The sequence below is a fragment of the Ascidia mentula genome, chromosome 1 (genome assembly GCF_947561715.1).
Source record: "Ascidia mentula chromosome 1, kaAscMent1.1, whole genome shotgun sequence".
In the NCBI taxonomy this organism is placed as follows: domain Eukaryota; kingdom Metazoa; phylum Chordata; class Ascidiacea; order Phlebobranchia; family Ascidiidae; genus Ascidia; species Ascidia mentula.
This window is the reverse complement of record NC_138566.1, coordinates 10008457-10036192: the sequence shown is the minus strand read 5'-3', so window position 1 is coordinate 10036192 and position 27736 is coordinate 10008457. Positions and strand designations below refer to the sequence as shown.

Sequence of the window (27736 nt, the reverse complement as noted above, 5' to 3'; positions counted from 1 at the left end):
AACTAAATGCAGGAAAGTTTAACGAAGAATATCAGACCAAGATTACTTCAAAGCAAGAAAATAAATAATGTACATATTGCGCCAACAAAAGTTATTACAAAAATTACAACATATAGTCTATTTTCGAATAAGTATATGTCACACCGCAGTAATTAATTTTTTTTGTTCTGTCTATATTGTCAAGGTCCATTGTTTACATATAATTCGCGGTGAGGCGATCCTTTTGCAGAGGACGATCACATGAAATTATAGGTGGAACCCAGGCTTTACGATTGAACTTTCTTACTTTCAAAGCAAACAACGGTATCATCTCGTGGGGCATGCAAGAGCATATATGCTGTTGAAGTCTGGTGGTCCATAATATTTGGTTGAGCGGAGAGGTAAAGGGCAAGAGAGAAGGAAAGAGAGCGCATAAACGAAGGCCGCAAAACGAATGGTAAATAATCGGGAGGAGATAAAAGGTACTTGGATTGCGCGTTGCAGCAAATTGTTTTATTTGTTGTTTGTTCCGCCGACGTTGGTTTTAATTTTACTGTTTTGCATCTGCGCACCTGATCGAGCATGGAAAGCCATTCTGGTAAGCCTGTTCTGACTGAACCCTGTGTGTGCCATCCAAGGTTGCGAACGCACCTAGCGGAACTGAAGAATTGCTACCTTCATTGTGACGTAATTTGGCGTTTCCCCGGTGTGTGGTGGAACTTACGATTCCGCACTAGACCCGATGTCTGGGGTTGGGGTTATTCAATCCAGTGTAGAGATTTTTAATAAAGGTAAGCGCTAAAAGCAAGTGCTTGTATCATTTTGCTGTGTGGTCATTATGGTTCATCTTGGAGTCTTTTTGGGTCATCACAACTTTACACAATATAGAATTTTGCATCATATTAGGCAGTAGGTGTTGTAACTCAAATCCTCCCTGTCTAATATAAGCCATGCTCTTATATTTCATGTGTTGATAAAAATTGCAAATTTATAACACTTAATTTTCTTTTTGAGGAGTTGTGTTATGGTATATTGTATACAGACAAAGATGAAAAGAAACTTGGAGAAGATTGATGTTGCAACCCAAAGGAGAAAATTGCTAAAGGGTGAAACTGAAGCAATGAAACAAACGAAATGTGCTTTTATTAAAGCATGGAAAGCTTTGAGCATTGATTTGAAACCAGAATTTTTGCGAAAACTAGGCTTCGATGAATGTATTTTGGACAAATGTTTGGAGAACCCCACTTTGGACATGTTTTCTTTGTGGGAAGATATATCAGCCAAGTGTAAGTAGATATGATCTTATAAAGACTGGTGCACTGCAAAGCGAAATCATTTTATCTTATGTAGCAAACTACCATATAAATAAATAAAAAAAGTTATGTGCAACATGGTATGGGCACTGATAAATCTACAAAGGTTATTGAGCCAGAAACCGGTAGATAAACAGAAATTTTCACATCACCAGGATGTATTAGTCGGAACAAAATTCCCAGTGCCAGTGATAATGTTACCAACTGCAATCACACAAAAATGTTATGGTTTAGTACATTGAAGTTTTTGTCCCATGATAAAAAAATTCGAAAATAGGCTACCACACATATTAACTATGTTGCATGTTAATATTGGAGTTTGACTATACCATTCTATTTGCTTCGATTAGGACATTAGAGATTTACTTTAGCATGTGCCTTAATACCTGAAACTACGATTGATTTTTTTCATTTACTATGAATGTGGTATTGTGTTTTGAATGTTGATTTTTATTTTTTTCGCTTGTTTGGTATCAAGGACTTTTAATATGTATGTCAATGTAAGTTTCTTGTTTATAGTTTTTGAAATAGATGGCAAAGACTTATTTGAACTGGTAACACAAGAAATCTACAAAGGAACTCGTAACCCTAAAGTTGATGAACTGCTAAAAACTCGAAAACTAATGCTGAAAAGTAATAGTGTGTTCGCTAATCTTAAAAAAATTCTACAGCCCTTTCTGTTCATCTCAGATAGAAGTGAATCTTGGTTTATATACAGCTTCTGTCAAAACAATTGTAATGAAATGTGGTGGAACCAAATTGTGAATGAAAAGTTTAACCTTTTGAATCATCATGTGACTCCAATTAATCTTAACTACAAAAATTTTGCTGAGAAACAGTATCGTATGATGAAGTTCTGGAAAGAATCAAACAAATTAAGTATGTTATTTTCACTAATTTGAACATTGAGAACTGGCAAGTTGTATTACAAAACTTCCATATTTAAAAAGGTATTGCACAAATGGTTGCAGAGCTGAAGAAGCTGAACTTGCAAGCACCACAAATCTCAAATTTGCCAGAATTTGATAAAAATGATAAAGAAGAGTGTAACTGGAACCACCAAGGTTTGTAACTTTCGCATTTACATCAGCTACAAAGTCACTCTTGATTTACAAAACCTTTTGTTACAGGTGATACAATTGAGGAAAAGTTACGCTTTCATGCCAACATGATATCGCAACAAAAGTGTGGAAAAGAGTATTGCCAGCCTGTAGATCCAGTTGATTTAGTGCTGGTTAGATATACTGGGGGTGTGGCTGAGGCAGAAAACCATTCACAAGCAAACCGAAAAAAATTGGCTGATCTATTGGATCAAGAAAATTACCACAATGTTGGCATAACTGTTGAAAACATATTTACTTTTGAATGTTCTGATAACAGTGAAAATGTTGGAGGTTATGTTGCTGTTGTTGGGACAGTTGGTGTCGGTAAAACAACATTTACCAAGATTGTCCTAAACAATATTATGCAGAAAAAGATACTACCAAATGCATCATACATATTTTACATAAAGATAGGATCTATTGACCTAAATGAAGAAACCACTCTGTTTGATCTTCTATTTTTTCCACTCATTGCTAATGGAAGCCTTCTTCTGGATGAAGATGAAAAACTTGCTTTAATCCAGCATGTTCTGCAAGACCGGAATTCAGTGGCAATCATAGATGGGCTTGATGAAGCTGGCACAATACTGCTGCAAACAGCCTACAAATGTAAATCTCCCTATGGAAAAGCAGTACCAATGGCTTTTATATTTAATATCTTGAAAGGAACTATTATGCCATTTACTACCAAGCTTATCACTTCAAGAATCACTGAATTTCTAGATGCCATTCCGGAATACCGACCAAAATTTGTTGTGGAGATCCTTGGATTGTCGTCATGTGCCCAGGAGAAGCTTGCAAAGCAGATTTGTGGCAGCAAATATGAAGAAGTCCAACGTACTCTTTCGAACAATAATGAGCTGCTTGAATGCTGTGGTGTTCCAGTCAATTTGCACATGATCCTGAATCACCTCTTGATTGCTGAAAATGCAGAAAGTGTTACACTGACAGATGTCTATATTGCAGTCCTAAACACCTACATCCGTTCTCAGCACAATTCTCATAATGAAGCTGACTTTGTTGTAAAGCTAGCTGAGTTGGCTTGGTATGGTTTTAATAACAAAAAGGCAACGTTTACTCAGGAAGATTTACAACGATTTAAAATTCCACCCACAACACAGCACCCATTTGTTTCTTCAGGGTCAGACAGAAATCTTGCTATGACCATTATGTGGCAGGACAGGGTTAGTTTTTTTGTGCATCGCTCCTGGCAGGAGCTGCTGGTTGCTCTCAAATTAATAGTTTTGATGAATGTAACAGATTTCCAGTCTTTCCTCCAAGATGCTTTTCAGTCCGGTGACTTGGCAAATATACTCAAGTTCACTTTTGGCTTGTGTAGGGAAAGTGTGTTCAGCAATGTAAACAACTTGTTCAGATGTACCTTATCTTGTGAATGGCAAACGAAAAAGGAATATTTGGATACACTTGCTGTAAAGAAAGCGAAGGAGTTGCTTGCTGGACATTCTGGCAGCAACAAAAACATCCAAAAATGGTTTTACCTTTTTACATGTGTTAATGAACTTGGCTGTCGTGAAACTCACATGAACGTGGCTAAAAATTTGCCTGAAGAATGCAATCTGATGGATTTGGTTTTTTCCTCCGATATTAGTAACATGTTTATGGTATACGAACATTCACAGTTTCTTCCAAAGATTGGAAATGTCAAGTTGCACGCTGTTGGTACTGTTCTGCAAACCCTTGGAGGTTATATCGCCAAGCACAAAATTGAGGTAAGAAAATTTTTCATACCACTGTTTTTTTGTGATTTTACCCATTGTATCTGCATATTCAGATCTCAAACCTGAGACTACTCAGTTGGTGTGATGAACAAGCAGCTTATCTACAAAAATGCATTCCTTATGTTGACAAATGTTGTATTCGGCCAAGTGAGGACACAAAAACATTTCTTAACACTGCTAGGTCAATTAGAAGTGCACTTCTGGAAAGCAAGAATCAGGTTTTTTTTAATCATATTGTTAACCTTTGGGCCGATACAAGACATGCTTATTTTATAGCTATCTATCTTGGATCTCCGAGGATGTCCTTTAGGTGATGATGGCCTCTGTTTACTGGCAGACTGCATCAACTTAATATCAACATTCATTATCGCAAACTGCTTTGTAACCAAGGTTGACAAACTTGCATCAGCTATTGCAAGATTAACCACACCAGTAAGCGGGTAACATAATTATCGTGCCGGTTCTTCTATGGGTTTGGCTAAATTTAACTTTAATAATCACATTACGATAACTGCTGTTCCAATAAAAATTTTGTTCAAAGTTTTCTTATTGCAAAAAAAAAAAATTTTCTTCTTAGATGAAAGAAGTCAATTTGGGTGTGAATGAAATTGGTAACTCGGGGGCTAAAGCGATGGCAACATGTTTGCAGAATGTCCATTCACTTGACATGCATCGTTGCAAGATAACCTCTGATTCAATACCTTCTCTATCATCAGCTCTGGAGTTACTCGAAGAACCGGTGAGAAACTGTTGTAAATACTTTTAATATGTACAGGTAATGGAATATATTTTTTTGGTTAACTACATCATGGTCCAAACATATGACAATACGACGCACCACATGCAACCTTACTTGTCTATAGACTTCATTGTAGGTTGCTGTTAGATTGTTTGGCAAACAAGGGCCAAAATTTTTAATGTCCAAATGCGCAAATTTATGCAAAGGAGTACAATTAAAAGTGCTTAATCTTGGTCAAGTTTACTCTATTTTGACAGTATTTGCTTACCATTGGCTGCCTGCATTCAACTATCAGATAAATAAAAAGAAAACTAAGACCAAGCACAATGGTCAACTTGATTATAGCGTGAAATTTTGTAACATCAGTTTGTAGTTTGTGGAATTAAGGTGATTTTTCATGGTTATCATATATTTATTAAATTAAAAATTAAATTCCATCAATGACGCAAACTGCCCAAAACAATACCCTCAATTGAATAGAGAAAGGGGCCAACTGGCAATTTAAATTATTAAACAATAGGAAGATTGATTTGTTGTTGACAAAATTAATTACAACTTCCAGATGACCAACCTAATCCTAACTGGGAATGCAATTGCTGATGGTGGAACAGCTGCCCTGATCAAGTCACTACATAACGTAAAAAAGCTTAGCTTGGCTGATTGTGACATTTCTAATGTTGGGCTTCAGGACTTGGCCAAGGGCTTATCTGAGTTACAAAACCAGGTTAGTCTTGCAACCAAGTGTTAAAATGCAATATTTCCTTACATTTAATGCCATGTTAATTTAAGATGGAAAAACTGGTCATTAGAGACAATGTAGCAGACAGAGTGGCAAAGGAAATAATGTTATCAGTGCAAGATAAAGTCAAATGTTGGTGATTTGCACAATTTACCTGCTTTTGTGATTTACCAATCATTGTATGTGTTTTTTTAACAGATGCATGTTGTATTGCAACATTACGTATTTTCTTACTGTCTTTTGTACTTATTATGACACTGTGACTTTTGCTGAAAGTTTTTGTTATACTGTACTGGTGTCAAAAAGAGATTCTTTGTAAATGCAGCCATTATTAACTATTGTACACAAATTACCACCACAAAATATGCAAATGAATATTTTCTTTTTGGGCAAGGTTCAGAATTACCAATTTAAAGATGTCCATCGGCACTTATTAAATGGTATGTATGCAAAGCACATTATTACACAAAACCCTTGTGTTTCTTCAATATATTTTATTTTACTGTGTTATTTGCCTTTCCATGTTTGTTTGTAACTCCTTGAAAATTTTTAAACTGCTGTAGAACTTCATATTTTCTTTCAATCAATTCAACACTTTGATGATTTAGGTAGAGTTTCCAACGTGTTTTTATTAAACTGATAAAACCAAATGCTGGTGTGTTGAAAACTGTGTTCTCAGGACCCATTTTGATATTTCTATCAAAATAAGTTTGCTGGCGGGAAATGCCCACCTTGTGAAGATTCTTTGACACGATCTGGATTCGCAGATTTTAATTGTCGTCAAGAAATTCAGTTTCATAAATTTTATCTTTGAGTGGCCTGGTTGACGTGTAACAAATATAAATATGTTTTAATTGATGAAATGACGATTGTTTGCCTCGTAAACAAAGCACAACAGAGATTCAATGTGGCGTTATTTTTTAGTAGCACGCAATATGCCGGCCTATAAACGGCGAAACTCGTTGAAGTGACGTCACGCTTCCCGGGCCCAATACAACGACATGAATTGTCCAATAGCATAGTTTGCTATTTAACAAAGGTTAATCAAAAAGTTTTGGGTGCGGAGCATTTGCCCTCAATACCCATTAACTTTTAATGTGCCCGTGTCATTTTAATCGTTTTGATGTGCATGGTTTATGTAGGTCATGCAAATTGAATATCTAAAAAAATATATGTTTAGTATACTATGCTTATAGTGCAAATCTACGGACCCAAAATCAAGAATCGCTTTGCGCAATTATCCGAAATATTGTTTAATCATGCGGAACGCTTTTCCCAAAGGCTGGAGCATTTTTTTCCTGTTCTGAATGAAAGTATTAATTTATTGAGAGTGCTCTTTGAATTTTGTGTTAGTTGTTGGTCTGATAGGTAGTTCTGTTACACAAGAACTATTTATTAGACATGCAAGATGTATCCTGCAGCAACTAACCTGTTGTTAACCAAAGGAAAGTTGCGCTATCCCTTTTTTCCAAACACAAATCACGTCACCTTGTTAAATTAGTAAACAAAACATCAGTGTATATATACCAGTCATTCGTGTTTGTGTATATTTGACAGCTTTGTCATGACCGTGGATATTTGGTGACCCAACATGAACTTGATCAATCTCTGGAGGAATTTAAGGATGAATTTGGTGACAAACCAAGTGAACGGAAGCCTGGCCGACAAGATCTTACCATTCTAGTTGCCCACAATGATGATCCAACAGACCAGATGTTTGTGTTTTTTCCAGGTAATAAGTGCAGTATGAGTAATTACTTTGTAGACTATAAATTGAGGTGATATGAAAAATCTTTCACTGTTATTGTGCCCAAATTTCACTCCTTTAGTACAGAATAATGTACATAGTGTTTTTTGTTCAAAGCCCAGTACTGTGCGTATGAAAATCAACAAAATATTTTATTGAATGTCTACAACACTATGAAATGAGTCAAATTTAAACATTTTGTTCCAATTTGCAGAGGAACCCAAAGTGGGCGTTAAAACAATCAAAACATATTGCCAGCGGATGCAGGAAGAAAACATCCAGAGAGCAATTATTGTTGTTCAGCAGGGAATGACTCCATCCGCAAAACAATCCCTATTCGACATGGCTCCAAAATATATTTTAGAGCAGTTTCTTGAACAGGAATTGCTAATCAATATCACTGAACACGAGGTTTGCAGCTGTTTTAATTTAAACCAAATAAACTCATACCCAGTTCATTTTTTGTTTGCATCGATGCCAACATGAGAGGTGGATGTTAAAAAAACATAAAATAGTTTTATTGTGACCATATCCCACCTTTCATGTAGTAACTATGTCCACATTGTCACTTTGATGGCAAGTTTAAAACATTCCTAAATGTGTTTCTATTGGTTTTTGAATTAAAACGTTTTATTTCACAGCTTGTGCCTGAACATGTTGTATTGACACCCGAAGAAAAGCAGGAACTCCTGATCCGATATAAACTGAAAGATTATCAACTACCCAGAATACAGGCTGGTGACCCCGTGGCCCGATATTTTGGTCTCAAACGAGGACAAGTTGTGAAAATTGTCAGGCCGAGTGAAACAGCTGGACGATACATCACCTACAGACTCGTACAGTGACACAGCAGTCTGTTATGTTTTTTGAAAACAAACATCCCAGCTGTTAGAAAAATTGACACACTGCCTTTGAACGAATTTGGAACAATGTTTTATTGACAAAATCGGTGCGTTTAGAACTTTTGGAAAGAGTTTTAGAAAAATATTTTGCTTCTTGGGATTCGTTCGCTCATCCGGAATTTCTCGAGGAGTGAAATTGTGACCAGAAATCTGAAAAATAATACAGACAATCGTGTTTCCTGTTTGTGTCGGTTTGCGAGATCTCCAATACAACTGTTGGAAACGTATGTGAATAAACTTGGATATGGTCTAAGATATTAAATTTTCGGTCATGTATTGCGAATTATAATACGTGGTATTTTGTTTTGCTGGTTGCGTCATTGCTGATAATAAACCATTTAGTGACACCGGTCAAGACACCCGACCCATATGTCCTGGGTTCGAATCCCGCTGTGGTATAAAATAAATAAGCAAACACTATCTGGTCTTATTTAAAACACTATCTTGTACTAATTGAGCTCACACGCAATCAAGTTATGGAAACAGCATGATTTCTAATAGAAAACTTACTTCGAATTCGCTTGTTGCACTTCTGATTCTCGGCCAACGCATCCCACTCGTACGTGTAATAGTCGGCGTCGTAGCGACATTCACGTTTCGCCGTCACCGAGCCGTCCTGCATCGTGCGACCCGCTTTGCAGAAGTAAAAGGTGTAGAACCTCCACTGCACCGCTGTGACCGTCTCAAAGAACTCGCCCACAGGACACAAGTCATATTTCCGTTTCGCCTCTGGAACTTCTCCACATTCCGACCCTTTGAAATGTGACACAAATAGGACGCTATTGTTTTTTATTTGCACGCGTAAGAATAATAAATTTAAATTGAGGAACCACCCGTTCCACCTACATAAAATGCTGCAGCTCGTTTGTTATGCAACGATATCGTGCAATACACTTGCCAAACCGGTTTTGTGACTAAAGTTGAACTGAGATCAAGCTGACGCAAGCCACATTCACGAAAACCACATAATACAAACCATGTGGTTTTTTTTGTGATGCTACCTATAATATCTGTGCATAGCCAGAAAGGTCAAGATACCGCGAGTTTATTATACAGCCGATATGCCATTCCACTTGAGTGCAGCAGTAATCTTGGTCTTACAAATCATACACGTTTTTAGTTCTTGACCTTACAAATCCATAAATACACGGTGCCAAGTTTAAAGCGGGAATTAATAACTGTGTGTCTCTATAAACGTGATCGGGTTCAAACTGGTGATACAAAATGGCCTACACATTTAAAAAAAAATTAATTTAAAATATCTAAAACTCGTAAGTGATCTCAAAATGTTTGTTACTTCAGCCCCTAGGTTACTTCGTAACACTCAACTAGGTGGTACGCATCGAAATTGTTTTACCTCCAAGTGGTACGCAACCACAAAAAGGTTGGGAATCATTGGCCTACACAGTGCCAAATCTAAAGTTTTTGGAAAATTCCCGCTAATTACTCACGGAAAGCTTTGCATTCCAGTGGCAAATCTACTCTCCAAATGAAATTTCCTTTGGAGTCGACATTGCTTCTCTGTTGAATTGTTGCAATCGTTTCACTACCGGAGCCGACGACCTCGTGCGAACATTCAATTGCTCCGTCCCGAACGACAAATATTCCGGACTATATATAGTGTGGCATAAACACAAACATATATGTTAAGCACATAAGGTATTTGTTATCAAAATTACAAAAATGGTTTTAAAATTAAGAAAATATGTCACGAAACGACGTCGTAAAGATTCACTGACCGACATAATTTTCGACACATTTTGAAATAATGTCGACGCATTTTGAAATAATGTGACTTTTGGAAAGTAAAAATTGCGACTTGAGATATGAAAGTAAGGGTATAAATTACCGAGTGTAAGAAATGTTTGTTTTAAAAACGTTTAATGTTCCGCGCATTACCTAAATGGCAGTATCCATTTTACCCGAAATGTCGAAATTAAAGATTCACAAATCTATATTCATCCATTAAAAGTAAACTTCATGAAACATACCCGAGCGTATGCCCCTTTCCATGAAATAAATTCGGTTGAATTGTAAAAATATCCAACGTAGGTTTTTTCTTTGTTTCCCACCAATAAGATTTGATAAACGTTGTTTAACGTCTTGTCGGAGACGATCTGTGGAAAGTTATACGCTTTTGAATTATTTTATCGCGAAACCAATTGCAGCCATTTTGTTGCTTTTTTTGGATAAAATTGTTGGTTGGTCTTTAGCTAACTCGGCACAGAATAAAAAAAAAATTATTTAATAAAATTTTGAAACGATTTTTAGAACGCGCGGTGTCGGTAAAAAGTGTGCAACGTAACTATGGAATTTTTGTCTGCGTTGCGTTTGTATTTTAAAGGATGTCTTAGTTGTTTCGACAAATGTACTGACCTGAAGTATCGATTTTTCACAATTTTTGCAAAAACGAAAATACTCACCAAGCTAAAGTTGTAAGTCACTAGAAGTGCCTGCGACAAGACGATGTTGCCGTCGCCAAGAGATTCACGGAAAAATTGTTGAACGGAAGAAATCTGATTCATTTGCTTTAATTCCTCATATGAAACTTGTAGATCCTGGACTGAAACGAAACCAATATATTTATACATGGAAACTGCTGCACAACGAAGGTGTTATAAAGTATTTAACCACATCGTTATACGCATTATATGCTTGCGCGACCGCATCTATTTTTTATATTTGCGCGTGAATGCATCTTCCGAAACCTTTAATAGAAAAGTATAAGTCTGTACCAAGTTCAAAATCTCTGTGTATATCCAATGTTACCTTACATAACCACCGCATAAAGCAATTTCAAACTAAACGAAGGTCAAGTAAACTGATTGCTATTACAACCTGTTTTATTTTCCTATCTGACGCCAACAGATACGAATCGAGTCCTAATTACCCAAATCCAAATAATTATAACCCTCTTACACCAGATCTGATAGGTATTCTTTAGTTTTGCATTGTTGTCTTACCAGTTTCCCTAGTGTCGATCAACATTGGACTGAACAGGATTGTGTCGCTTCTGACGTCACGTAACTTCGTCGTTCTGATGGGAGATCCAAAACTTACGGCTCCAACTTTATTAATCTGGAATGAATAACTCAAGAAAATTACAAAGAAAAGGTCTAATCGCCAGGTGTAAAAGCCAATAACGTTAACTCTATTGCAATATAGTAACAGGTGTTATACGTCAGTAAGAAGCATACTTTTTGTATGCTATTCCATGAATTTGTGGAAAATATTTTACAAATCATAAACACCATCCAAGAGCATGTCAGAATAGAAGCTAACCCATGTGAGTTTGTTCGCAAGGTTTGATGGTCACCCTGTTAAACAACTAAATGCGGCACTAATTGGGCAACGTGGTTTTCGCGTGGTGACGAACAGGACCCGTTACATCATACCGTTTGTCATAACAGAGCTGCATAATTACGGGCTACAACTTAAGATCTGTAATTTCGGGTCGGTCCGCCGTATGCTTGACCATCTGGCAAAGTTGACTCATTTTGCCAAATTCTAAAAAGTTAACTTACAAACACACGATCAAATTTTCCCCTTCCAAAGATATTAAATGAAGAATTTAGGGCAATTTCTAGGTAGTTTCTTTGCCAATCATCGACGTTGGGGGCTTTGATTCCGTTCCAAGTCAGGAGGTTTCGGCCAAAGGTTGGCGCAACAAATAACAACACACAGCAGAACTTGGGTATTGAAGAAAAGTGAAATACATATTCTGAGGAATGTTTCATCCTTTATGGTGTTTCACAACGTTATACACGTCAAGTATCATTCAGTTGAAGAGTTTCCAGATTTCATGATATGTTCTACATTCTAAACAGCCTCACAAAACTTGTATTCCCTGCAATAAGACAGCTACACTTTAGACAAAATTTACACGTGGTTAAACCAATACTCTAATTTTAAACTTACTCTTCCCGCTTTTCCCAGTAGCTTTCCTCTCTAAAAAAACCCTATACAGCCAAAGTGATAACCTTGTTCAAACGGCGCCAGAACCCTTCTGGGTGGAAATCCGCGCTCTTACTGTGCGCCCTCTCCTTAATCAAACCGCTTGACACCCACAATTAGGTTATAATCTAGTTGTGGCGTGTGGTATCGCGTAATTCGCCTTGACCTCTGCATCACCGGCAGCTATGTCGACCTTAAGCAACTAACGTTTTGCCCTAATCAATATCCAATGTGTTCCCATTATGACGCAATTCACACGCTGATAAGAGTTATCTCGTGGCAAATCATTTTTGGTCGTATATGAAGGTGATTTTACGTGGCGCAAAAAGTCTTGGTAATAATGCGTTTCAATAAGGTGTGTAGACCGTTGTAGCTGGTCGTAATTTCCATGCGGTTGCCGCGTCCTTCGCGTCCTATTCATTGACACAAACAAGTGCCAATTACATACATCTGGAAGCAAATCGGCCATTTCTACTCCAAAAGTCTTTTAATCTTTTTTGGGAGAGATTAGATACACTCCTGCGTTTTTAGAAATGTTAAGCTAAATTGCTCTGTCATTCAAACTGCACGTATCTGTTCGCCTTTCGATTTTTTTTAAAGTTTAAGAAACGACCTATTTCTTGTGAAGAACTCTGACTTATGATAAGACCTTAAGTAGCCTATTACACCAGTCCATTTTTTCTTTTTTTCCCCGTATTCGCTAAGGTCAAAGAATCAAAATCTTTTTCCGTTTTTCATGGTTTTGCGTGTGGTGCATATTAGGCCTACATAGCCTACAGCAGTGTTTCCCAACCGGTGGTACGCGTACCACTGCATTTCTGGACGGCATTCCAGGTGATACGCGGGCACCTTTCCATAATTTGCGGATATGGTTGGAATTGAAAAAATCGAAAGTGATCTCAAAATGTTTGTTACTTCATCCCCTAGGTTGCTTTGTAATACTCAACCAGGTCGTACGCGTCACAATTGTTTTACCTCCCAGTGGTGCGCAACCACAAAAAGGTAAGGAATCACTGGCCTACACTTGTACTCCGTTCGCATCGATTGCTTTCTTATTTTCGTCAATGGCCTCAGCATTGCGGCTATTTCATTAGATTGGATTAAGGATTACCAAATGGGGGTGACGTACTGTCGGGTCGTTCTTTAGGGGTGTCTGAAGCCCAAGACAAATTATAACAATAGAGCATCACATAAAAAAAATTCGAGAGAGAGATCTGCGAATTCGATAATTTAGACTAATGCCTCTGATAACGGTCAGTGTCAAAACATTTTGTTAGGGATGGGTGTAGAACCGGTTTGTTACGGTTGTGGGAACCACCAAAAGCGAATTCGTTTCGCTAATAAACAGTACAAATTATTTGCGCGCTTTATGTCATTTTGAATGGGGGCTTATTATAGGCTATACAAGGTATATGGGGCCTATCAAAAACAAATAAACTTGCCGCATATTTTTTATGTGCGGTCGTATCTTAATTCAACGCCGCTTCATGCAAGCTATATGAATCACTGGATTGGATGATCAACCTAATGTCAGTCAGAGTACGACTTATCGATGTCTGTCGACCTAGCCTACATATGCTATGTTTTATGCGAAATTCTGTAAGTTTGACTGTTTTTAGTTTGTTTAGGGAAAACAAAACGAAAAAAGAGAAGTTTGTAATTTTCAGGAACCTTCATTTCAAATGCGCGGGGCCTTTATTTCCCTCAATTAACCGTTGGTAAATGTGCCTTCAAAGAACTTTAAAGTTTAATCACTTTCCATCCCATTTTACCATATATATATTGCTTATATATGATGTAGTCATTAGCACAAAAAGTAAAATTATTTGACTTAAATATTATTTGACAAAACGGCGTTGACCTTATATAATTTGCTGCACAGCATTATAGTGACGTACGCAATTAATGAAACATAGATGACGACACAATTAATACGGAAAAAGCAATAAAAGTAAATAATCAATGTACAGTTTGTTTGGTGTGTATATGGTTTTGTTTTAGGTTTTGAAAGTGGCACAAAAACACCACGGTAAAAACATGTGCGAGTATACTATGAAAATATATACATGCACTGTTTGCGCATGGAGTTGCTCAGTGATTTCTATGCTTGATAAAATTCAAAAGCTTGGTTTCCCAGAAGTTTAGTTCTGGCGTTTGTGGTTGTTATGTTCACGAGTAACTGTAATTGCGCCATTCGAGTCCTTTCACAATTGAAATTAATAGGGGGTTAATTGTTGAAAAAAGCAAAATCTAGCGTTGTCATATTGTACAATTTTGCATGTTCTGTTTTGTTTCATTATTTTGTAATGCTGTATCATATATTGCTTGCTGGCCTGATTTAAAATAGAGATAGTTTATGTGATTGTTTTTAAATCCAACATTACAATGCTTTAGCTTGCTCAGTTGTGTAAAAATTGATTACAATCAACTTATCTCATGCCTTTTTGTGAACTGAATGCTAATGCATTTAATATAAACATGGAATAGTCAATAGGCTACACTGTAATATAAGTTAACTATTGTTTGTGTAACACAGTCTAGTAATTTATGCTATTGTTACTTACCATTACCAATATTTGCTGTTCCATTAAATTAAATGTCGAACCGCCCATAAATAATGTATTGTCTGAGCCCAATCAATGCACTACTTTAAACAATAATTTCTCAGATCACTTTTGATCATTTTTATAAATTGTGCAGTTTTTTTTGGTGAATGATTGTGCAATAGCCAATTTGTTTCATATTTCACGTACTAGTCAATTTTTTCAGGTCTGATTTCTAATAAAATTTTGCATGTGATTTTTTTCAAACTGCTGTATTTATGTGACAATTAAAAAACCTTTTGCCGATTTCATATTTTTAACCTTTTGTTGCCTGTTATTTTTCAAAATAAGTAATATAACATTTTGTTTCTTTTGAGGAACATAATTTAGCCTTCTTTGTTTTTACAGTGAATTTTTTTACATTGATGTGTTTGTTATTACAAATTTTATTATTCTGTGACCATGAGTGTAAACTTTGGTGGACTGGTTAAGGGAACAAGTGTCAATATTCGTCGAAGCAATGGTAAGTGCCTGGCGTTTAAACAGATCAACTTCAACTTACAACTAACATTATTTTTAAGGACGCGTCCATAAAGCCATTGTCACTGAACTGCAGCGTAACACTGCAAGCGTTACAGTTGAATGGTTTGAAGATGACGAAACAAAAGGAAAAGAGGTAAATTTTGTTTGTGGCAAGCATAATGGTTGTAATGCAAGCAATGAGTAGTTTTCAGAATACTTCTGAATGTGATATTTTTACACTTTTTATTAAGTATGTTTTGATTTAGGTGTCTTTGGAGATGGTTTTTGAACTTAACCCTGAAATAGCCCCAACCAGTAAACAGGTGCAAGATCGTCCTCCTTCAAGGGTAAGCATAATGTTATTTGTGTTTAATGGTGTGATCAAAATATACTGAACCTCAACACTAGTTTGTAGTGTCAACTTACCTTTGACTTTCATAGGCTAGCAGATCATACCGGTCCTACAGAAAACCCAAGGATAAGGTTTATGCTGTTAACGATTTTACAAAATTAACTTGCAAAACATCAATGTACTTGTTGGGCGATTACAAAATAATTTTGCCATGATTTCTTGCATTTGATTGGCTTTGTGGCCTATACTGACTGAAGTCGATTGCCTTCTAATTGCAGCAAAATCAACTATGAAATATTTTTGTGTTTTGTTTCTTCATATTAATTGATGGAATTTGATGCTAATTCATAAAACAAAAAAAAGGCTGATTTGTTGGTGGTTAAGCCTGGTATTCTTAATCCCACTGGCAGCAGCAGTTTTACCAATTAGGTTGAGAACATCTTGAGTGGTTGTTGAGCCTTCTTAAAGTTGGTGCCTCCCGGTGTTTGGATGCTTGATTTCCCCCCTTGTATAGCACATTGACTAAAACTGTCCCGACTCTGGACTAAGCCGTAAAAACCTTATGGAGAATGGTATAAACATACGGAACAAGTTGTACATCACCCATAAATTATTACAATTTATTGAGCATTGTTTCTAGGTATAAACTATAAATTTGTGATCACATTTTTTTTTCAACTTTTGATGTGATTTATCATTAAATGATTTCTATGTGTTTCAATTATAAAAACTGCCATTTTCAATTGTACTAAAAAAATGTGCTTTCTTTTAGATTTCTCACTCAACCAATGCTATTTAACAGAAAACAGATGCTCGCTCTCGCCGAACAATTCAGCCACCAATGAACTTGCGCCAGCAGAAGGAAAATCGCAGTCCATCTCCCTCCTACTACAAGCGAGCCCCGAAGGTGGAGAACAACCCCCCTATTTCATCAAGACCTTCAATGCAACCTAAAGATGTAAAGCATGAAATTGGATCCAACAACAGTAATAACGTTGTTGTAAATGGGAATGGATCGGCGATGCCTCCGCCAAAAGCCCCTCCACGTAATTTTCAATTTCTTTAAATGTTTATTTTCCAATTTGTATGAATCTTTAACAAGATGATATATCAAAATCTAAATGAATTAAGATAAAAATGCAATACAATGTTCACACAGTTTTTTGTGCAGTTAAGTGTTAAAACTAGCCAAGTTTCCTGATTTGTGTTGTTTTATGCACTGATTGTTCAACCTTTCCTTAAATAGATTTATTACTTTTCATGACCCTACAACCCTGGCAATGTTTACACCTGCTTTTATAACAACTTGCTTTTAACTACTTTCAGGTGGCAGAAAATCAACAGTTGTGGATGAAGTTGAGAGACTTCGACAAAACCGAGAAGCAAGAAGAGCGGCACAAGTCATTGAAAGAGAAAGACGGCAGCAGTATTATGATCCCAACAATGCCAACTGGGAATTTGCCATAATGATTAAAGAATTTCGGTGATTAATAGTTGTATTTGTGTTGAATCATTATCCATAGTTGTAATTCTCTGTAAAGTGGCATAAATGAATACAACAAGTTTTGTAATGTGATGTTCTAGGCTAAACCGCTATCATAAAAGCTAAACCGCTATCATAAAATTTTAGGCAGTGTTGTTAATATATATATATACTGAATTTGTCACTCAAGTTGAAACTGAGTTTGCCTTATACAAATAAGTTTATTGGTTTGCCAACTTCACCAGCCAGTGTATTGGGCCTTTGCAATTGGTAATTAATAATTAACCTCTGCATTTAGCCACAAACTAATGAAAGCCTATGGAGTTATACAACATTTTCCTTGGTAAAGATAACTGCTTTTGGGCATTGCAATGTAGGCCATCAGATGTTTGTTGATTTGAACACAAACCGTATGTTATATTCCAGAGCCAACTTGGACATGAAGCCCTTGACTGCTGCAGATCCAGTACTTGATCACAGAATATGTGTGTGCGTTCGCAAAAGGCCAATCAATAAGAAGGAATTAGCAAGAAAAGAGATTGATGTCATCACAATACCAAATAAAAACGTTGCCATGGTGAGGGGAGCATCGATTAAACTTCCTGATCGCAACAATTCAATTTTTAAAGTTGTTTTACTGTGCAAATTTTCCCAAGTGTACATGTAGAATTTTGAATGCTCCGTTTCCACCAAACCATAAACATCCTTTAATCTCTGCACATTTTTAGCAGAAACTCAGCAAAACTACAAACTTCTCTACTGTACCAATAGTTTTTGATTAGTTTGTGTTGAAATAACAGATATGTGTATATTCATCAGAAATCAAAATGTTATACAAAATGTTTAATTCGCAGGTAAGTGAACCCAAAACAAAAGTTGACATGACCAAGTACTTGGAGAACCAAAACTTCCGCTTTGACTACACCTTCGATGAGACTTGTTCTAATGAAATGGTTTACTGGTATACTGCCCGACCCCTCGTCGAATGCATTTTCGAAGGCGGCATGGCCACCTGTTTTGCATACGGCCAAACTGGAAGTGGAAAAACGCACGTAAGTATCTTCGGTTGGTTTGCTTATGATTTGTGAGTAGTGAAATCAGTGATCGTTTGTGTGTATTATTCACAACAGACAATGGGTGGAGATTTTACTGCAGGGAAGTCGCAGGATACAAGAAAGGGGATATATGCTTTAGCAGGTAAGAATATGCAATTTTGCTCCGACATTCTATCAGCATACTTGAATGCAAAACTTATATTTTCTATATGCATGTGCGAAGTTGCTAAAGCAGTTTTTTTTTAATGTTTGTCCTGTCTTGTCGTCCATATTGCTTTTCCCAACCTGTTTTATTGTTATATTTGCAGCCCAAGACGTGTTCCAGATCCTGCAAAAGCCAGCTTACCGACACCTCAACCTGGACGTTTACGCTAGTTTTTTCGAAATTTACAGTGGAAAAGTAAGTAAGATTTCCGTGTATGCAACCAAACCGATTGTTGTCACCATGCAAATCCAGCCCCCAATACATCACCTATGCTGACACATGGTACTACCGTGGCGAGACACTTTCTCCCAAAAACATGCGCTCGGGAAAACAGTTGGCGAATGACCATTGTTGTGCAACAACCGTTCACCTTTTGTGCGAGACCTTTAATCCTGTGTGTAGTAACCCAACCCCGCTCACAGGACGTCGTCTCATCGCAGTGCGACTGGCGAGACCCCATGGCGCAAGATTCGAAATTTAGAAATTACATCATAATTTAGGTGTTGATTCGTTTTGCCTAATTTGGTTGCTAAGTGAGGCTTTTATACACAAACATACCTTGACTGGGTTCCCGCATAGTATTATCATACGAATTTGCATAAAAGTATCCCTACACAGCGAGGCATCCTCACCAAATGATATTTTGTTTTGGTTGAAACACAAGGTTTATTGGATACCAAAAATGGCCAAAATGATCGTTGATCTAACTCTCTAAAGATCAGCAATTATAATTTACATTTCGCGAGGCAACTACATCAGTGAAACTAATTTTGCGTTTTCCATAGGGTTATGTTATTGATAAAGCGGAAATGTGTGCCCATGTGGCTTTTTCCATCACACATACATAACAAAATCATATGACTATTTTGCATGCTAATAATGCCTTTAAAACCAGTTGCCAATAACTCAAATAAATTCCCTTCCACAGGTGTTCGATCTTCTCAACAAAAAATGTCGCCTTCGTGTTCTGGAGGATGGTAAACAACAGGTACAAGTGGTTGGGTTGCAGGAACGACGCGTCACCTGCATTGAAGATGTCCTCCAACTCATATCGGAAGGAACTCGTTGCAGGTTCGAAAATAATCGACAAATCTCTGCTGCCAAAAACCTAATTTTAACTGTAAAATGTCGTGACCTACAATGTTGTCTATTGCTGATGGTTTGGTTGCTTTATTCTTCCAACCCCTGGCACAATTGTGGTGCAAAACTTAATGTAAATGTTTTCCAGAAAAAAATTAATAGAAAAATGTTTTTGGGTCACTTTATTTATTTGGTGCTTATACAAATCACGAAACTGCTTATACGACAACAAACAAGTACAATGCCTTTCATAACTTGGCCAATTAGTGATGCAAGCAGTATAACACTAAACGAGATATATTTCAAAGCTAATGTTACCGCGTTATAAATGCCACGCATACAGCGAAATGCGTTGCCATGCTTAATGAGTACAAAAATCGTCGCTAATATTACGGTTAAGATAAGGGTTGGGTTAGAAAGATACGTTGAAGTCAAAATAACCTGAGACTTCGTGGCAACAGAGGTAAACTTGTAAAGAGACATTTAAAGTTATTCCCTTTGAAGAAATTTCCCATTCAATCCAATTGTTGTTGGTCTCACCACAGGAGGGAATGAAAGTTGAAACGATGGCAATTCAAATGTAGATTTGGTTGATGTCATGGCAACGCCACCGCCCTAGTAAACAAACGTCAACAACCGCCTTAATATTGCGTTCCTCGTCCCTTATATTTTATTCATGAACCCGGTGATCTTGAATGCACCAAGTGGTTTGATAATGCCTGCCGAACACTTCTCATTAGAGATTGTTTTATTTGCAGAACATCTGGCGTAACTTCTGCCAACCAACATTCATCCCGGTCTCACGCAGTTTTTCAACTCATATTACGACGGAGCGGGCCGAGGCAACAACTTCACGGCAAATTTTCACTCATCGATCTAGCTGGTATTTGGTTTAGGTCGAGACATGCACCAACCATCACATTCTCAGCCCGGCATTTTCACATCAAAGTGAATCGCTGTCACACCTTTTCACATTGATTCGTTAAAACCACTATTTTCCCAGCCAAGCGGTGCTCGCCGAATATCTTTTGTTGGATTTTGGCTCCTCGCGCGAAGTTTAAGTCAAATAAAAGTTTATTAAGTCGCTTTAATTTCTACCCAAGCGATACAGATCTTTAACCAGCATACACGGGGATTTTAATAACAACAAAGGCACCGCACACACTTTTGCCCAGCCTTAAAAACTTTGCATACAAAATATATCTATTTGCACGCTGTGTTGCACTTCATAACCCGGGTTGGTCGTATGATGACAATTGGTCGATGTTTGGACAGGGAATGAGAGAGGAGCGGATACGACGAGCGCTGATCGACAAACCCGCGTAGAGGGAGCAGAGATCAACAAAAGCCTTCTTGCTCTTAAGGTTGGCGTCATATTTTATTAAACCACTCTGTTTCACCACTCTGAAATAAGGTTCTTCCCGCAAAATATACTCCTTGCATTTATTATTTTTATGCACTTTTTGACATGAACCTTTCGGATGTAAGTATTTTTTTTTATAGTTAGGTTGAAACATGTGCTGAAATGTTCCTATGACCTGATGCATTGGTATAGTTTTGTGACGTCACCTTTATGTTTAACGATGCCTTTCGAAGAATAGGTTTTTTCTTGCATCGATAACTTAACAGTATATTTGACTCATAATAGTATTCCGGTCAATTCGTAACGGACAGTTCACTGATTTGCTCTTAGGAATGCATCAGGGCGATGAGCCAGAACAAACAACATCTTCCCTTCCGCGCCAGCAAACTCACGCAAGTCCTCCGTGATTCGTTCATTGGAGAGAGATCACGAACGTGCATGATTGCCACCATATCACCTGGCATTACGTCGTGCGAACACACTCTTAATACCTTGCGCTACGCAGACAGGTAATGAATTTTCCAACATTTCATGTAATTTTGCTATGCTGGGAAATGTATCGGATCGGGTTGCTTGCAAACTTTCTTGGAAAATTAGTTTTGGGTCGTTATCAGTTTTTAATAAACTTGTAGAAATATCGAATGAAGATTTTCCAACTCATTAAACTTGATCCCTATTGAATAAGACGTTGCCTCTGTTAAGTTGTAAAGCGACCGCCTTGCTATATGTCAAGTCCATAATCGAGCCGTAAGTCCCTTGATAGGCGGCATTATCGTCATCCGGTGACCTTCAATTCGATTCTTCAAAGTCGCCGCTTTTTCGCCAGTTTTACATCTTACTTTGTACGTTTCATTTTTGCCTACATTTGGATCGACTTCAACCGTCTTCCCGCCACGGTAAACGCATGCTGTCCATTTTGATGTCGAATGCGTTTGGTCGTTCGCCCACACAGGGTCAAGGATTTCTCGGCGTCTGCTGACGTTTGGGGATTCCCCAAAACCGCCATATCTCATCTTCGCGAGAGCAAGGCGCGCTCGCGTTCGGAGACGCGGTCGTCGGGCGCGGGTTCGAAACTCGGCAATGGGACCCCGGGTGTAAGCGACTCACATCGCGGCTCCCGCATCCCCATAAGCCCGCTGCGAAAGTCGTTGGCGCCGAGCCACAGCGACACCTGCCTGTCGAACTACAGTGGAAACGAGGACGAAGTAGAAACATTGTCTGGGGCCGCGGACTGCTTTGCCAACCTCCGGGGGGCTTACAGCCTTCAAGCCGACCTCGATATTTTAACTCGTTCAATTGGCTCAGACGATGAAATGAGTTGTTTGAGATGGCTGGAGGAAGACTTGCCAAACGCCCGTGACGAGTGTGTTCTATGACGTCGAATTGTGGTCGTTGTGTTTCTCCTGCATGATCTGTGTCACAATTACTTTGCTGTAGAAATTGTTGGAATTCGGAGAGTCGGATTTGCTTCTCTCATAAATTATGCCTGGGTCTCGTTGGCACGTTGTATATTTGTTTTGTGAATGTGATAGGAGCATATTTTTGCAATGTGATAGTAGCATCTTTCTTTGCGAATTTGCAAAAACTATCTACAAATACGGTCTTATGGCAGGTCTATTGAATCACGATTTAAAACCATTAGGTTCGAATCTAGATGTTCGGGAAATTCTTAAACACAACTTGCATTTCTGCAACGTGCGTCAAAAAGCATTCCAACTGCGAACCTAACAGCAAATTATCGTGTGCAGAGTAAAGGAGCTCGCTGTGGACGACGGTGGTGACGAACCATTCAAGAAGAGACCTGCAGTGGGAGGTCCCCTAGAACGACTCGACGAATCTCCACAACACGTTAGTATTCACTCCCCCAACAACAGCGACCTTGCTTTGATCAGCTCCATGTGTGTAAGTACACTCAGAACCGTGAGTCGTTGCGTATGCGATCTTGCATAGAACTAAATTATGCCAAGTGAGACGAGGTGTGGCAGAATTCTGCCATACCTTTCGCTTGTTAATACACTGCCGGTAAATTCAACCTTGTGTTACTCAAATACAATAGATTTATACGATCGTAACGTCCAGAAGTTTAAAAGATTGTCATGTCTTGCGTAAACAGGATTTAATATCCCTTAAACCGGAAAATTTGGCGCATTGTTCCTTGTTATATTCAAAATTTCAAGTTTCAAAATCCACCATTCGCTTCAACGTGTTTGTCCAACGCACATACACGTCACGTGATAATTCCCTATCATTTGATTGGTGCTCCTCGTGATTTGTTTCTCAAACTTCGTGCCAAGCGTTTCCGAATCGTCATTGCAGTCGTGACTAATGTGGATTTGCAATGTCCGAATCTCCTCGGTGTCATGTTGGGGAAATTGTGTTCGAATGTAAAGCACTGCTTGTTTACACGTTCTCGCTGAGTTGGACAAGTTGAAACTTATCATTTCCTTGTTGGATAAGGTTGTGCTAAATGTGTGCAAAATTTTTTTGCTGCATTTTTCCTGCATAATTACGCATGATGATATATATTGTAAACAAAAACATTGAAAGCCGAAAATGCAACACATCAAAATCTTTGCAAGTTTTTGACGTCATTGTCAACAGTGACCTTTGGAAAAGCTGTAGACGTTTGTTGTTTTGCGCAAACTTATTGGTAGCAGAGTTGTAAAAGTTTCTTCACAATTTCAGGAGAATGAGATGTCACGTGAGATGATTGAGGTGCATCAGACCGTGACCAGCCTCCAGGAGATCGAAGAGGAAACTGTCGAATGTCATCGCAACTTCCTACAGGGAGTAAGTTGATCTCACGAATCTGATCAAATGAAATAAAATCATGAGGAAGCCTTGTTGTATAACAGGCGAAACGTCGGAATAAAGTTACGTTTTTTATATATGCCAGAAGAACAGATTATTAAGTTACAATATGCCTGGCAGCAACAAAAACATTATATTTGTGAAATAAAATCAACTGCATATAAAGTTGAAATATCTTTGTGCGCGCGATTATCTCGAAAATTGGTAACAAAAGTCTTTTCCAGCTGTCAGTGTCAAATTAATTTTGCAGTGCTTGGCGAATGTAGGGCTTTCAATTGGCCAAGCTCATTATGTGGAATTGTTTAACTTGAGCCTGGTGCATGTGTTAACACCAGACTAACGCAGCATCTTTCGTTATGGTTTTGACCGTGAGTACTTCCTTGAATGTCATGTCAAGCAAACGTTTTGCACGATCTTGTATTATCAGATACATTTGTCATGTACTTTGAACCCATGTGCAAAGCTCATCCACAGAGCATTTAAATGCACTATGCTTTACTGCTGATACGTGAACACAGTTCCCTGCCAATTAAACCACACCGGCCCTCGTCGTATGTTCAGAGTGGTAACAATCCACTGCGTAGAAACCTGGCGGGAACTTTTACCATGCTCAGAGAGTTTCCCACAAATCTCCTGTGATTTCGAACGCCTCCCTTATGTGCAAAGTCAAGCCACCGAACCTCAGAGCCGGTGGTATATCCGAAAACCGTATTGGGTGTATGTGTAATTGTGAAAGCGCGCGCGTTCTGGCGTTGCGTATGCCTGGTGAAGTTTTTGGCATGATGAACAAGCTAGGTTTTTTTGATACGATCGAAATGTTTTTTGCCGCTTTAATTTTGCCCTGTGATGTAAACCAAACGATATGAAACTGTACCACTGATGTTGCGTGAACTGTATACCAACTGCGTATAGGTTGCTCTATGCGATAGGACAAGAAAGGTTTTTATACTGCAATACTGCCATGTTCGCTTTAACAATGTTTCGTACATTCGAAGCTCACCAACTCCGTGGCAGCTTCCAGCAACCTTTTTAACATGACCGAGGATGTTGACTTCGACCCAGAAGCTTACGTAGGCAAACTGAAGGAACAGCTTGCCAATCAAGACGAGGAATACAGAAAACTACGCGACGAATTGAAAGGTATCATAACTATGTTCTGTAATCAGACACAAGGGTGAAGCTCGGTCTATTTGATGTGTGTCCCATTGTTAATATCAGGGCGTCCCGGTTTTCCCGTCGTTGATGGAAAATCGCTTGGTCTTCCTTTAGGTTTACATGCGGCAACTTTGTAGCACATATTGTTTGGGCGATGATAGCAATAAAGTAACTATAACTTTGGTTTTTGCGACTTCCAGTGGATTTTGATCAATTGTGCGAAAATAGTAGAACTGGCTCTTTGCATTCTAACAGCTGCCGACCTCTGATCTAATAGGGGTTAAATAGGCTTTTTGTTTTCGTGTCGTTTTAACTAATTGTCCAATACATTAATTTAGGGAATGGTCATGTTCTGCAGATTGCACAAAAACTGAAGAGTATTTGGTTTTAAAATAGACTGATAAACTTCTTTCTGTAAGCGTGTCGGTTTTGGAAAACAGAATGCGTGAATAATTATTTATACGTCTGACCTTTTCCACATATGTATTTATCATCAGTACTCCAACTGCTATTTATAACCTGATTATAAGCGGCCTACAGTGATGGGTTGTGGTTGATTGAAGCCCTTGGGATTTTTGTGAGCACGCATCCCCGTCCCTATTCCTGATGCTGTGGCTGAACATTTTCAATCACAAGCCCCGATATATAGATTCACGCTGCCTTGGCCGCACTGCTAGCTGTCACGATTCTGCTGTTTGTCTAGACTATTTCAAATGTCACTAGTACAGTTAAGCCACAAGGCTATATGACAAGACATTTGAGATTCAAATCGAATTCTGCTGGTCAGACCATATTACAATGTTGTATAAATCACGATTTGGTCCGCTATGGGCATGAACAGGCGATTCTTATGGTGGCAAATCACTTTTTGGGTTGGTTGTTTACGAAAAAGTAAATGATTAATTCAATCAATTTTTCATGAGTTTTTGAATTAGTTGTTGTAAGTAGTCATGTGACCCCAAACACGAAAACTTTGGTTGTAATTTACCATGAAACGAACACGCGTGTTGTCTTGGCACAAAGCGAGAACACATTGCGACGAAACACATAATGTCGCACTTGGCTGATCAAATGCTTAATTTGTTATCACAGCAAAACTTGACGTATTCGAGTCTGCATTGCTTGAAGAGGAAGCTCTCTCGCGCAACATTAAGAACAAGGCCTCTCCACGACACTGAGACGAGCAAGTCGATATTCCCGAACAACCATGACGTCACAAGGTCGCCTCCCAAGCTGTCCGACTCTCGCGTTTCGATCGCGAACTGTCGGGAGAGGCGAGAAGTCGGGTCCCAAACCACGCCTGGTGACTGACCATTTACCTATTTATTTTTCTTTGTAAAGTTTTTGTTTACCAAGGTTGTAAAAAGGGTATAGGACGACAAGTTATCGAGGGGCTTTATCGCAGTTTAATATGTTCGGTTATTGACGTTATACGTGTGGCAGTCGGATGAAGGTGTGATGGAAAATGTTCGATTCGGGCCCGATCTGAAAATATAGTAGCACTATTTTTATAACGCGCCAGAGTAACCCTTAACCTGTCGGAATGGCCGTCGCCCAAATGCACTGTTCAGTAGCAAAGTATGCCTATACTGTGAGCGCACATGCTCGGTACCTCCGAAAAAGACCCAATTCTCAAACATAATCGAGGACGTTTGTGGGTGACTTTTTCTCCAAAGTTCGTATTTTCCCAGCAAGTCGGTGCTCTTAGGAAAGTTCGCGTTGTTGCACGGATTTGTTTGTGCTTATTTCTCTATGTGTGTTTCTTGTATGTGCGTGGGCCTGTATCCATGAAACTGTATGTCCTTTCTCGCTTATTACTTCCCGTCGCTTGACGCTCTTTAAAACCAAATCTCTTCATATGTTTACTACATACAGGGTCGGTCCCAGGGCCATTTTGTCCCCGTGCTTAAAAGGGTGTCCGACGATTTACCATGAACACCGAAAAAGGTCGAGTAAATTGAGATTTTTCAGGTGAAATATTGGCTCTACATTCTTCTTCAGTTCCCGCATTCCCTAGGACCGGCTCTGTGCGCATGTTTGATAACAAAATTGACACCTTTTGTTATTGCTACACCACCTTGTCACGTGCCAAGCTTCTGACATATATCAAGTGCGTTGTTGTCTTTTACGACCTCCAATCACCTTATCCAGATGTCTACAACAAATCAAGCGTCCACACACGGGCCATATTTAGAACGGTAGTTCGGGTACAATTGACATTTTTTACTCGTCAACCGGTTTATTGTGGTAATTTGTGAAATGTTCGCTACAGGGCCCGAAGCTATATCCGTATTCTCCGTTTCGATATTTTTCCTTGAGTGACGTATCGCTCCGTTGTGACGTCAGGCTTCGATGTCTCGATCGTCACCTTGTAAAACTGTTTTTCAGATAATAAAACGCGTTGATATCCTCTGTGTGTGAGGTGTGTCATCAAATCAGATATACTGGGAAATATAGTTTAAGAGTTAAGTGAAAAAAAATGCCTTAAAAAGTTTGCTTTGTCTTATCCATGTGGAAAAGCCAGTGCAAAATGCATGACAGAAATGTTTGACCACTTTGACACAACGTGGTATTATTATGTTTGTCCATACGTGATTGCTTTAAAGACAGCACAGTTTGAAAACGGTACATTTTCCGGGCATGAAAAATGAAGCAATTCCCCTTCAGAAAGCAGACTAGTGCCCTAAAAACCTACACATCGACCCCAAAAGCTTCCACTGCAGAGTAGTGGCCGGCTGCCAGAACATAAGTTTTTCGTGACCGGGTATCGTGACGAGTGGCCTTTGTGTTATGATGGACTACCTCGCCTGCCTGGCATTATAAGTCGACAAAAAGCAAGAAATGTCGATAAATTTGCAGTCGCCTCGTGCCTTAACTCATAAATGTCATCAAACTGCAGCGAGGCGTCGTTCAATTCACCTCGGGGCATTCAAGGACCGCAAGTTGGCCTAT

General features: G+C 38.5%; 4 protein-coding genes across 4 annotated transcripts; 3 read left to right on the top strand and 1 right to left on the bottom strand.

The window, feature by feature from the left end:
* Window positions 1–694: 694 nt before the first annotated feature.
* Window positions 695–6253, top strand: LOC145914904 (uncharacterized). The gene is made up of 11 exons (XM_083002691.1): window positions 695–770; window positions 1022–1265; window positions 1812–1925; window positions 1983–2171; window positions 2243–2356; window positions 2423–4125; window positions 4188–4352; window positions 4411–4566; window positions 4712–4873; window positions 5436–5597; window positions 5663–6253. The coding sequence occupies exons 2-11, from the start codon at window positions 1028–1030 to the stop codon at window positions 5750–5752; spliced, it is 3093 nt and encodes a 1030-aa protein (XP_082858817.1). The 5' UTR covers window positions 695–770; window positions 1022–1027; the 3' UTR covers window positions 5753–6253.
* A 654-nt stretch (window positions 6254–6907) lies between these two features.
* LOC145915131 (DNA-directed RNA polymerases I, II, and III subunit RPABC1) lies at window positions 6908–8614 on the top strand. The gene is made up of 3 exons (XM_083002709.1): window positions 6908–7344; window positions 7574–7770; window positions 8001–8614. Exons 1-3 carry the CDS (start codon window positions 7326–7328, stop codon window positions 8202–8204), a joined length of 420 nt encoding a protein of 139 aa, XP_082858835.1. The 5' UTR covers window positions 6908–7325; the 3' UTR covers window positions 8205–8614.
* Window positions 8309–12103, bottom strand: LOC145915082 (uncharacterized). The gene is made up of 7 exons (XM_083002706.1): window positions 11786–12103; window positions 11225–11339; window positions 10685–10824; window positions 10253–10378; window positions 9713–9872; window positions 8772–9014; window positions 8309–8411 (listed from the first exon to the last, which is right to left on the bottom strand). The coding sequence occupies exons 1-7, from the start codon at window positions 11996–11998 to the stop codon at window positions 8371–8373; spliced, it is 1038 nt and encodes a 345-aa protein (XP_082858832.1). The 5' UTR covers window positions 11999–12103; the 3' UTR covers window positions 8309–8370.
* A 3061-nt stretch (window positions 12104–15164) lies between these two features.
* Window positions 15165–27188, top strand: LOC145914936 (kinesin-like protein KIF2A). The gene is made up of 17 exons (XM_083002694.1): window positions 15165–15281; window positions 15340–15434; window positions 15547–15627; window positions 16435–16678; window positions 16959–17115; window positions 17542–17692; window positions 17970–18167; window positions 18246–18312; window positions 18479–18570; window positions 19304–19446; window positions 20214–20338; window positions 20731–20819; window positions 21149–21327; window positions 22567–22720; window positions 23504–23608; window positions 24625–24769; window positions 25877–27188. Exons 1-17 carry the CDS (start codon window positions 15221–15223, stop codon window positions 25960–25962), a joined length of 2172 nt encoding a protein of 723 aa, XP_082858820.1. The 5' UTR covers window positions 15165–15220; the 3' UTR covers window positions 25963–27188.
* Window positions 27189–27736: the final 548 nt, after the last annotated feature.